This window comes from Gigantopelta aegis, chromosome 14 (assembly GCF_016097555.1).
Source record: "Gigantopelta aegis isolate Gae_Host chromosome 14, Gae_host_genome, whole genome shotgun sequence".
In the NCBI taxonomy this organism is placed as follows: Eukaryota; Metazoa; Mollusca; class Gastropoda; order Neomphalida; family Peltospiridae; genus Gigantopelta; species Gigantopelta aegis.
Genome location: NC_054712.1, coordinates 18694677 through 18707933, shown reverse-complemented (window position 1 = coordinate 18707933; position 13257 = coordinate 18694677). Strand labels below are relative to the sequence as shown.

Sequence of the window (13257 nt, the reverse complement as noted above, 5' to 3'; positions counted from 1 at the left end):
GGAGAGACTATGTGTATGTATGTGGTGAGTGGTTTTCTTCACCTCCGTAACACACTGAATGACAGTGGTTTTCTTCACCTCCATAACACACTGAAAGACAGTGGTTTCCTTCACCTCCGTAAAAAAACTGAATGACAGTGGTTTTGTTCACCTCCGTAACCCACTGAATGACAGTGGTTTTGTTCACCTCCATAACACACTGAATGACACAGTTGCAGTGTCTGGCATATAATTTCTGGTGTTTAACAAAAGGTTTTATATATATATATATATATATATATATATATATATATATATTCATTCATTCTGCCATTAGCATACAAGTGCTAACAGTTTGTCTGTTAAAAATAAAAAGTCTTTATTAATAGCACTATTCTACACATGGTTTTCATGAAACATCACACTCCTATTGTACATACAGTAGAGTTAATTTTTTAGTTGTACTGCTACAATAAAACATTTACAGCATTTCATTGTAAGTGATAAAACAATCAACAATAAACATATTACAATATGTACACCACAGAAGTACAACTAAACATATGGCAATATACATATATCTCAATATATTTAAATGATTATACACAGACACTCATTCTCCTCTCTCTCTCTCTCTCTCTCTCTCTCTCTCTCTCTCTCTCTCTCTCTCTCTCTCTCTCTCTCTCTCTCTCACAAAATCATATCAACCTTGTGCAAAGTACAAGCTAATATCCTTGTAGCCGACACAAAAGATGCCATTCATGAAGTCTATAAAAGTTCTCTATTGTCATCACGTAGTGATTATTAGCATTTCATGAACAGCCCAGCACTGAATAAAGAGTCACATTTATCACATTTCTACAGTGGCAACTTGAAAGAATGCAGCCATCTTGGGTTAATTGCTCCACTGCCAATGATTGAAGAAATAAAAAACCCACTCCTACACTACTTGTGGTATATGCATAGAGTTGTATTCCACACCTCACACAGGGCTAGCTCTGGCACTTGCCAAATTGGCCAATTGCGAATTTTGAAAGCAGTTGGCAAATTTTATTTTAGTTTGGTGAAATAATTTCATGTAATAATTGACTTTTTTTTGGAAAATAATTGACAATTTCTGCAGTTTTTTTAAGTTTATTAGACAATTTGGCAAATTGTTTTGCTCACCCAGAGCTAGCCCCGCTCACACCAAAATTGAAACTACCAGCAATCTGTACTTTTTTTAAGTTTAATAGACAATTTGGCGAATTGTTTTGCTCACCCAGAGCTAGCCCCTGTACTTTTTTTAATCCATGGAAGAAATTACATCTATTTAATTAAATCTGAGAAAAAATAATTTGTTACAATTTATGTTTTCTTTGCAGTATGTGATCATTTCTCAAACCGTGTGACTACATACATGCAAATAACTTGCTCCTGGGTCAGACCCCGTGTGTCATAGTGCTGAAATGAAAAACGATCACTTGCAAACACAATCAACAGCAACTTCTTAACTGATCATAGATAAAACCATATACACGTTCTCAGTGTTCAATTAGCAGCAAAGTGTCTTTTATAATATACATTCTTTCTTTTATCAAATTGACGATGTTACTGCAAGAAAACAGCATATTTTCGTATTTAATTCATGACCACATCCAATGCTATGCATATACCCTAGATAATGTAGGAGTGCTTCAGAAATAATAACGCCATTTGCCTCTCATCGCAAATAAAGGGCCATTCTTCAATAAAACATTCTGTCATTGCTCGGAAAGAAAACACAGCGTTTCTCAGCAAGGGAAAGCACTCTGGCCCTCTCTCTCAACAAAGGAAATAAGCACACTTCCCCCATTTGAGTGTTTGTGATCACAGTTTGCTATTCTGCGGGGTGCTCTGGACACGACCGATTCACCTCGAACCACTTGTCAATGCATCTGAAAATAACACCACCTCACAGCTCGTTACAACATACTTGCTGCAGTTTATACCGGGAACAAATTAAAAAGATCTTCTGTCCGACGCCCAGCGACTGGCCCTGCCAGAGATTGGACATGGGATGCACGTGCCTGAACCTCTTTTGGATATAGACGTGTTAATAAAAAAAAGTACAGTGAAGTAAAAAGATTCATGGATTTTATTGCTAAAACAATTACAAGCATAAATAGTTATTAGATTCCTTATTTTCATGAATTCCAGTTCATAAAAAAAACTAAATACCTTTTGCATATTTTATATTGTACAACTGTTTAAATTGTCATTCCTACATTCTTTTTGTTCTGTTTTTGTAATTCAACCAAAGTTACATTTTGAAAGAGCATCAATGATTTATTTTCAATATAGATAATGTATACAGAAACTGTATTGGGCTAATTAGAAACTACAATTGGGTTAATAATTCTCTGGTAGAAACTGTTAGAAAAGATGAACTACCGTATATCTTCGCCTGTAAGTCGATCTCGGCTATAAGTCGAGTCCCTAATTTCAAGCCCTGAAAACGTATTTTTTTATTGACCCGTTTATAAGTCGACCCATGAAAAACGACTTATATATATTGAAATATTTCTTATTTTCAGCACATGAGAACAATAAATTTGAACAAAAGAAAATTATTTTACAAACTTCGGTTTTCACGTTTTGTACATTGCAATATGATCAGACTATTCCAATCAAACTATCATTATTACATAGCATCAAAACGAAATATTCCCTTAGTAGAGAGTGAAAGCTGTTTGACTGTTACTGTATAGTACTGTACAGATGGTTTTGTGCACAGACAACACTTTATTTATAAACACTGACAACAGATCACTACGATAAAACTGAAAGTATCACGTTTTGCCGCCATATTAATACATGTAAGGAGGATAACTCTGGAAAGTACACTGGTTTTTTTGTACCAAATGATGTGTGTCCTATTGCTCTAGATAAGTGAACTGCAGAGATCAGTCTATTTTAAGGGAAAGCTTAGTATATTCATGAAGTTAATCACCGCCAAAACATTGTTTGAACAACCATTAATGCCAGTGACCAGATTTCAAAATAAACTCAGGCAACAGGTAGTTAGTATTGTTTACATTTTTTTACTATTAGTTATGACTGTTAATTTAACTAAGTGGACTGTTGTCTTGGCATGTGAGAGATCGTACGCCTTTTCGCATAACCAAAACCGTTCTAATGCCAAAAAAAATAGGTTATAAAAAATAAATGTGTCAAATTAACATATTTGAGTATAAATACATGGCATACTTCAGCAATAAAACTTGTAAAATAATCCCCAAAACAGTAATATTTTTTGGTGAAATTTTTTTACCCTCTTATAAGTCGACCCCCCAAGTTATAAAATAATTTTTGGGTGAAAAAAATTCGACTTATAGGCGAAGATATACGGTACCTTGGTTTTAAACTTCCAACAAACATTTTGCCAACCAATAATTGAACTGAACAAGTTTGCTGTAAAATTACATGTGCAATCATTTAAGATAATAGTAGATGAAACGTGCCCGATACGTACGATTTGTGATATATACACAAACAAGGTAGCCTTGCTATGACATTCCCTTTGTCAAGATCCTCAAAACAAATGACGCATTCACCTTTCTCTTCTTCCAAGATATCCTCTGAAACAGAAAAATATATTTATTTATTATATACATAGCTATGATGGGGTTCGAATTTCATGGCACCGACTGCAATTGCCGTAATTGCCCTCCTTACTTGCCGTTATGCCCCGAAAATCTTAGTGACGACAGCAAGAAAAATTCTGCGGTGCCGTACCTGGTTAGCCACTATGCCCTTACCATACATTCCATGTTGTACGCGTATCCTTCCTTGTCCCATAGCATTGCATACATGTGTAACTGACCATGTCAAATAAAAAGTGTAAAAACACCCATATTTCTAGGAAATGTTCTTTCTAGGAAATTTACTTTACAGCTTCTGCCAACAATCACCCAGCAGACTACGCTGCTGAAGACCACATCATGGACGCACCAGTATGTGTGATGACATGACCGTGAAATGAAGTCTATGCTTTATGTTAATTAGGCACTGCCTTTATAGTCTTCTTCTAATAACTTGATTGAAACAGTCCCGACATACTACCCAAACACTAAAAGAAACTAACCCCAATTCAATTGAAAGTGCAATTATCCCAAATAAAAATGAAACGTCAGATTATACAAAAATTATAATTAAATTATACTCCCGATATATTGCAAAGTCTACCGAATCCCACATGCATGCACCAGGATTCAGTTACGTATTTCTTTGCTGAACATCGAAATGCCCCGGCAAGGGAGAATTAGAAAAAGAAAAGAACAGGAGCTTAGCCTGGCAGCAGCCAAATGTGTGAAGCTGTCCAACTTGTTTAGGTATCATGGGTATGCGTGCTTCAACAAAACTTAGTGATAATATTAACTGTGGAATTGCAGAGCGCCCGACCAGAAGACATTCGAGCTACTGTCCAGTCAGTACAAATGCGTGACAATCACATCAACACATATGACCCTTTAAAGAATTAGAAGCCCAATTCATGTTAATATTAAACCAATAATTACTCCTATTTGCACTAAATAAAAGTAAATTGCCCCAGGTCAATAAGTTAAAGAAAGCAGAAATAATGGTCAAAAGTGATCAATCCAAACCAGTCTGCAACACTATTCACTAGTTGGTACCATACTTAACGTGTAAGTATTTCGTAAAGTGCTATGCTCAACTGTAAATAGTAATTCTAATTCAACAACTTTGTAAGAACTAATTTAATTGGATCTCTACTGTAGAACTACATTTTCAGGTGGAAAACCGGTATTTTTATTGGCCGCCACATATTTTCAAGTTGAAATATGTACATGTACATTTATCAACAAACTGCTAGGCATCAATGAAACTCACAATACTTTCTGCAAAGCTGTAAGTCCCTGTGCCACAATACGACATTACACTGGTCAGTATATGTGATTGAAAGGTGTAACATGTATATCTAGTTTACAGATACCCAAACAAAAGGGCACTTACCAGAATCAGCTCCAACTAATCAGTTTCTATTTCAACAATCCATAAAGATAATTTCAGGGCTTCTAGATTATGGTAGCCCCACTCCCATAGCTAGTGATATTCAATGTTGGGCCAGTGAATAACTGCTATTGCTATGCCCGATGGCTAGTGAAAGTTTTGAGTCGAATGCTGCAGTTAAGTCTATTTTGTAAGTATGAACATCCTGTCCACACCACCACCACTCAATGTTAGTGTTTTTAGCTCCATCTCCCTCTTTAGGTGACATATCCGATTATTACTATTAATTAGTACAATTGTATTCAATTAAAGTAAAGTAGGGCTAATTAATTTTTAATCATGGCTATTAAATTTGTAAAATCACTGATCCCATGGCTAGTGGATTTTATAAAAATTCTAGAATCCCTATATTTATTACCCACCTGGTGAACATCTGGGTGTGTCGTATATAGACAAATCCACATACCAGTTGCTTTGCCATACTATTTATTGCAAGAGTTTATAGTGCACAACAATATTATACCACAAGACCACCTAGCGGTTGAGTGGTATAAATGTTATGCACCATAAACACATGCAATAAATAACATGGAAAAACACTTGGTATGTGGTTCTGTATTTATTACATGTACATACCACCTGTCTATAATATGATTAAGAAAAGTTGAATTAAATAATACAACTTACTTTGACTGGAAAGTTGGAATGAATGACTGAATATTTAACGACACCCCTGCTCGGTCTGGCTGAACATGGCCCAGGTTAGTTTTCGAAGATTGCTCATTCGTAAACAGCGCATGGGATACTTTTGCCGATGTATTTTGTGCATTGGTTCAATGTTTGTATGGATATTACAGAAGTACATTTCCGCTACTGACAAAACGATTTATTGATTAAAAAGAGCAGGTAATTCAAGGTTAGGAACATAATATCAGTGAACTAACATAGAAATGTTTGATGTGTTACTAAAAGTGGCACACTACTGTCTATTGTTATTATGTAAGAACTGAGCAAACATGTTCCTTTCGGCTTTCTTCGTTGGCAATTTGGTTCATACAAATGGACCAACCACCACTTGGCTCCAGGCCAGACTATTCTCGATAAACCTCTATGTTTGCTATGTATGCTATGCTTTTGAAGCCAGTTTAAACTGAAGCTTGATAACCAGGCTATTTTATTTTATTTTTTTAATTCTGTAACGTTTTACTCACTGATTATTCAATTTAATAAATTTGTGGAAATATTTCATGGGAATCCAAATAGATTTGGATGTTTTATGCTTGTGTGAATCCTGGCACGAATCGGATTCGGAGATTCGCGCAAATTTTTATCCCCGACTACTTTATAACATCACGTTTTTAATCAAACATACAACTGTTTTGTTTCACTTTGCCTTTTTTTAAAATCAAACTTCTCCCCTTTCTTCTCAGAAGGGAGAAGTCACTTCTACTTTTTCAATTCTAGATTAGGGCCTGAGGTTTACACTGATCACTGAATCTTCAATACAGGTAGAAAGGTGTATGGTACACAAACGTTACAGATTTATACACAATATGATTCTTACCATTGTATGTTATTCTGGGTTTTGTGAGACACATTACAAGGTGACACTCAAGGTCCTCTGGAGGAATAAACTTCGAACACACGGGACACTTGATACCTGTATGAAAATTTTATATATATTTTACATGTACATTATTACAGGACACAATTTTATTCTTTGGATAATGCAATAAAAGAAAAACGGGGTAGCACTGTGATTTTTCTAAACAGCAATATTCTCAAACATATACAAAATGTTAGAACCCATTGAAATGTTTGTCTGTTTTGTGTGTGTGTGTGTGTGTGTGTGTGTGTGGGGGGTTGTGGGTGTTTTTTTTTTTTGGGGGGGGGGCAATTTGGTTTTGTTTTATTCACCAGTGGTTGGTTAACTTGCTCCAGTGCTTGGCTAAGTTCACCCCAATCTGTGTAGTCCATTTGCTCCAGTGCTTAGTCCACTCACCTCAAAATATGTAGTTTATTTGCCCCAGTGCTTGGTGAACTCACCCTTAGCACTTGGTCAATTTGTGTCAATTTGTTCCGTCAACTTGCCCCAATCCCACACTACATATATTACAAGTAATTAACGACAAAGGTATCATTTTTTACTCAGGTTCCTTGCAAGCAACCAGTGCACATTATAAACAGTAAACATTTTGTTCAGTATCGCGTCGCAATTCACTACGCAAATTTCAGAGATCGCAACAATTGTAAAACATTAAACAATTAACTGAAAAAATCGCTAATCAAGATATTGAAAACAAAATGTTCCCCGATAAATAACATTATTGTACTGCATTGATTTTGTACATCCATTTATCACAGTTGTTGTAGAGCCCACCAAACAAGATCACCTCAATCCAAATATTAATACAAGATCACTGAAACAGGATGTCTCTTAATGTACATGTATTCATTATTAAAATAAAATTATTAAAAGGTTCGTATCTGTGTGCAACCTACTTGTAATCATCACACAAAGATATCAAAATGCTTATCAAATTTTGTATTATTTTTGAGGAAATGGTAATGCCACGAGACATTCATTTTTTATTGAACATAGTGAAGCAGGATTGGGAAATTGGTAACTTAAGGGGTAAGTTGATAGTTCAGAATGGGAAGAGTTGGCTAACCACTGGTGTCAGCTAATAGGAGCCATGTTGGTTTTGGGGTGAACCGATGGTACGTTTCACCACCATGCCAGTTCACCCCAATAAAATGCTGGTACATGTACCAAAATTTTGCCCAGTTTGCCACAAAACCATTTCTAATTTCTAACTTTGATATACATGTATATCTTTTAACTCTCATAATTCAGTAACTGGCGCCTCAGTGAAAGTGTATTTTTGGTTCTGTGTTCACATGCATGAAAACAAACACCAGCAATATAGGTTACGTCAATTCCATTAAATCTAAAGTGGAGGAACAATTACAGTTACACACACATTTTCGCACACAACCTATCATAGATTTATAAAAATGAAACATCTGCGGGCATCCAATCTGATTAAAATTAGCACTACTGGTCTACCAGTAGATCTAACAGCATTGCATTGACTCCCATGTCCAGGTGACATTTCATCTATAAATATCAATTTAAATATCAACCAATTACAATTCGCCTTTTATAGCGTCATTCGGGAACATACAAATTCTAAAAATATTGAGCGAGACTATTTATGCAATAGGCAAACTTGTTGGTCTATTTCAACATTAAAAAAAGGGGAAAATTGCAATAAACTCTGGATTGTATACTTGAAACAAATTTTATATATACTTTGTAATTCATCAGAATCATTTTGTATAACCTCGGCATAATCCCGAATGTATTCAAATTCTTTTAAAATCACTGGCATGATTTTGCAAGTAAGGTTTTAATTGGTTGAATGAAAAGTCAACTGGACATGAGCTCCAACTGGGTGCTGTTAGATCCACAGGTAATAGTAATTAACCAGTGGAGCTAATTTTAATTAGATTGGTGGGCATCAAATAGACAATAACACCCACAAATCTAAATACTCCATATTGTTATGTCCATTGTATACTGAATAGTTTTTTTACGGAACTAACTGTATATGGTATTTCTTGAAAAAAATACCTGGCTACAATCTAACTGTTGACCTTGAACTGTCAACTTAGCCTGTTCCAATTGCTAATGACGTCACTTTCTAATGACATCATTAGCTTTCTGGGTGTTATTTTCATTTGATCCCACAAAAAGAATGTAATTAACAAATCATAATTAACAGAACACACTCGCCATCAGTTTACAATAATGCGTAACTGATCAATTTTTATAATCAATCACTGGAACATCACTACAATATACTGTGCAAAAAAATTAAAAAATTAAATAAAAATTAACTATCTATCCACCCCCCCCCAAATATATATATTTCGTTATTATGTGTTCTCCATAAACAAATTGTGTTGTCATGTCAATGATAGAGATTGCAGTTTAGTCTGTAAATTCTATAACTTAACAAGAGTATATTTTTTACTTAGAATAGTTTTGGAGACCTTGTGATCAAGAACTGCTGATCAATTTCTAGTATTTCCCTCTAGATTATCATTAAAATGTGATAAGCAGAGATCGTCTCCCATTTTATAAATCAATTCTGAGCCTTGAAAAGTTCTAAAAACAATTTTCCCTAGGGAACCTACCCCAGAAGCTTGGGTAGGGTTTTCCCTAGCTTATTTTAGAATGGTACAGCACCATGCCTCAATAGTCTAGCACCATCTTGTCGTAATCAGTGCCATGCTGCCCTGAGATTAAACAAGTATTTTTCAATGATTAATAAAAAAAATTGCCTTTATAAAACACTCAGAAAATGTATTATTAATTAATAAAATATCCCATTCATTTATTGAGCAAGCACATTAATTACATAAATATTTTAAAAAATTATGTTTTAATTAAAAGATTCATACAATAAAATTAACTATTATGATATCACAAGACACGAGGAGGGTATTCTTTTTATCATCCATTATCATTCTTTTCATTTGTGATAGTTGTCAACAATGTCAGTAATGTGGGTTGAGTGTCTGGTAGACTCGTTAACTAGCAGAACGGCAGTAGCGTGATGTCACTAATGGTAGGTTTAGCGCTGAAACAAACACAGTGACGTAACAAAACATTGTCTTGTGATTGAAATTTGACCAATCATGATTATAAGAAGCAATATCTCCTGCGGAAATATCGCAAATTATAGTGCCAGCAATATCTCCTACAAAAGCCTTTAATGGATAATAATATATTTTATATTTAAGAAGTTTCAAAATATATATGAGCCATCACATGCGAAAACCTACCATTTAGCATGACGTCAGAAACCTAGTAAACGTGGCTCAAAGTTTAACGTCACATGTAAATGTGGAAGTAAAGGTTTACATGCTGTTTGCGTCGTTTGTTTTGAAGAATTTAGAAGATGACATCTTCTTTACATGAAGATCAGTTTGAAGTAAACATATATATATATCTGCATGTACAATAGTGTTTGGTTACTATTTTGTACCTGAGAATATTGGTCGAGATTGTTAGCGATACCATCAGTACTTTGATACACATTTACAAGCATAGGGAGAAGTCCTATATATCAATATGGTATGCAAGTATCATGCGTTTTTATAACGTACATGATTATACATAACATAAAGTTCAGCAACTTTTCCAGAGTGGTAGACCCATGTAACCCGATACAATCATAATTTGATGTTTGGTCTAACTTATGAACTTATCAATTGCGAGCGCTAAAGGCGCAGAGCCATAGACGGGAGGGGGTTTCCCCAGATAGATAGATATATATATATATATCTATAGAACCCCTTGCCAAACAATGAGATGATGCCAGTTACTCGAGAATAATACACAAACTTTTGTTGTGAAATATACGTTAACAAGTTGCATTAAGATGTGGTATGCATGTAAAATGACTTGGTCACAGAGCCACGACAAGAAACTATTTGTTTTCAGTCGTACCAATGTATTTATAATAAATGATACATGGCATACTTCTCGCATCCCACAAACGGCATAACATACATGATGTCCTTTAATGGATCATTGGTTGGGATGGGAAATAAACAGGCCCACTGAGGAGGATCGAACATTCAGCAAATGGAACCTCGATCCCTGTCATTTGGCGCAAGGACTTTTTTTTAATGTAAAAACCAATTTATTTTGTTTTATTTTAGCAGAACTCTCAATCATGCGTGGGGGGGATCATCCAATACCCCAATCCTCCCTGACTGCGGGCCTGACATGGTACTTTAACTTAATGTTTGCTTCAAACATTCAAACAAAATACAGTATGACTGGTACCTTATGACTGTGCATAATAAACCCTCATGAGTTTATAATAAAGAGACCATCTTGAGTTTGTAGCTATATTATCGAGCCGTCGGCTAGTCTAATCTGCTATAAATAAAACTTACATCTTTCTTAGGTTAAATAGTCTTGCTTCGAATTTGTATTGTATATATGCAATACAGTTACATTTCTGACCATTCTCAGGTCGGTAGCAACCGATAAGTCTGAGGGGGGACTATAGCCCCACTTTTATAAACCTGGTTTAAAATATGGCTTTTGCCCCCCCTCCTCCACCAACTTGACTGTGTCCCTCCACTACAGATTGTGCCCTCCATCCCTCAATTCCAGATATCGTTCCTACGTGCCTGATTCTAATGTTGTATATACCATAGCTCAAATTTTTTATGTATCATTTACTTTTATTCCAAATACCGAACAAAATTTTAAATAACTTGATGGAAAGAAATCCCGACAAGAGTACTGAATGTATTTAGGTAGGACTTTCCTTTGGCACTGTCATGTATAAAGAACATTATAAAATTTTAATACTTATCATTAATAGTTAGGGTTAGTGACAGTGCCAAAGGAAAGTCCTTCCTGTATTTATCTGTATAATGCTTCATAAATATTTAAATAATGTTAAATACAATAAATATCTGCATACATACATGCACATACACATAATCATGAGAAACCTGCTGAATATACCAATACCCAGAGCAACACACACCTTGTAAGGCAAACAGATGAACAGGCAGGGAATGAGCGAATGTCCTCGACAAAGGCATATCGTCGGGTGTACTTGCTTCTGAATCGGGAGAATTACTCCGGTGCGCTCCACCATTAGCCGTGGGTATCCCTAGTGTAGGGGAGTGTCCTGCCTGAAAACTACCCAGGCTGCGGGCGCGCGTCCTCGCATTAGACGCCTCAGCTCGCGCAATTGCAATTCCTGCATTCCCACCGCTCGTTCCTGGACTACTGGTAGAGTAAGTCCTCATTCGAGGAGGATTGTTTGAACTCAATTTGAGTCCCATATTATCTATATAATCACGCAGTTAGCGTTTTTAAATTGCCATGTTCCCCCTTATTTCCGTAACTGCCACCAAGAGAATCAAAATGTAAACAAAGCGAACAACAACAATTCATTTTCTTCTTCCGCCATTTTCTTTCCTTGTTTGCGTAGGGAAACCAACACAAATCTGTAGCGAATACTAAAATGCAGACTTCTATTTTCTATACGTCCTATAAGAGACGAACGACTATACACAGTTACGGGACGTTTCGTACCCGATTTGTTTCGTCCCTGGATATTTCGTACTTACTACCGTTAAAAAAACAAACAACACACACACACACAAATGGCCCCAATATATATATATAGGATTGTAGGAAAAACGTCATGGAAAAAAAGTCAAACTATATTTTTTTTTTTAAAAGAAGAAGATATAAAACAATAAAATGGAACAAAAGTGTAAATATGTGTTTATTAATTTAAGCACAGCATGTGTCCTACTTCGTCTACCCTTATCTGAGTCATGTTTACGTTGTAATAAAATTCCTCCTGTGGTCCTTCTGGTACACTTCATTCCCAGTCTGGTGCTCGACGAGTAAGACGTGTCTGTTTCGCTTGTGTATACTGCACGTGCTTTCGTGTGCTGGACTTGGGAATCCTCCATTTTGTATTTTATACAGAGAGAGTAAGACATGCTATATATAACATCATGTCTTAATTAGTGAACTTAGTGTTGGCTGAAACGTACGTATCAAAATATATGGCTAAAACGGAACCCAAAAAATAAATAAAAAAATAATAATAATGTATGGCTAAAACGGTACCAGAAACATTTCAATTTGTGAGCAATAATATTTTCAATAAAACAATTTCAGCTACATTGATAATTTATTACTTTATTTTATTTTTATGCCCATGTTGGAGAGATAAAATATAAATAATAGCAACTAGCTAGCTGGACCTCCGCGAAATGTAGACAATCGTAATCAAGCTACCACTGCAACAAACAACCCATTGTTATGCGCAAATTGTATATCCTAGTGACCTGATAATACGTGCACATAGCACCGCCAAAATGGTCATACTAGCAACGAAAGTGTTATCAGACAAAGGGTATCAATTGGGTTATAGGGCTATAGCGAAAACGAAAGCGTGCCAAAACGCCCTCAGGCGAAAACGGAATCAAATTAGACAAAACGAAACCTAACGTTGGTTCAAACGGCCCCAAATCTATGGCTATATGGCTAAAACGGAGCCAGACATTTAAATATTTATGACTAAAATAGTACCAGGATCATTACAAGTTGTGAACCGTTCAACGATGATATCTTCAATCAACCAACAGCTATATTAACCAATTAAATTACTTTGCTTTATTTTTATGTCCATGCAGGGGAGAAAGAATAGTAGCTAGCTAGACGTC

General features: G+C 35.6%; 1 protein-coding gene across 1 annotated transcript; it reads right to left on the bottom strand.

The window, feature by feature from the left end:
• Positions 1-339: 339 nt before the first annotated feature.
• On the bottom strand, positions 340-12004 carry LOC121388635 (E3 ubiquitin-protein ligase ZNRF2-like). The gene is made up of 4 exons (XM_041520057.1): positions 11553-12004; positions 6536-6631; positions 3473-3578; positions 340-1895 (listed from the first exon to the last, which is right to left on the bottom strand). Exons 1-4 carry the CDS (start codon positions 11854-11856, stop codon positions 1838-1840), a joined length of 564 nt encoding a protein of 187 aa, XP_041375991.1. The 5' UTR covers positions 11857-12004; the 3' UTR covers positions 340-1837.
• Between the last annotated feature and the right edge of the window lie 1253 nt (positions 12005-13257).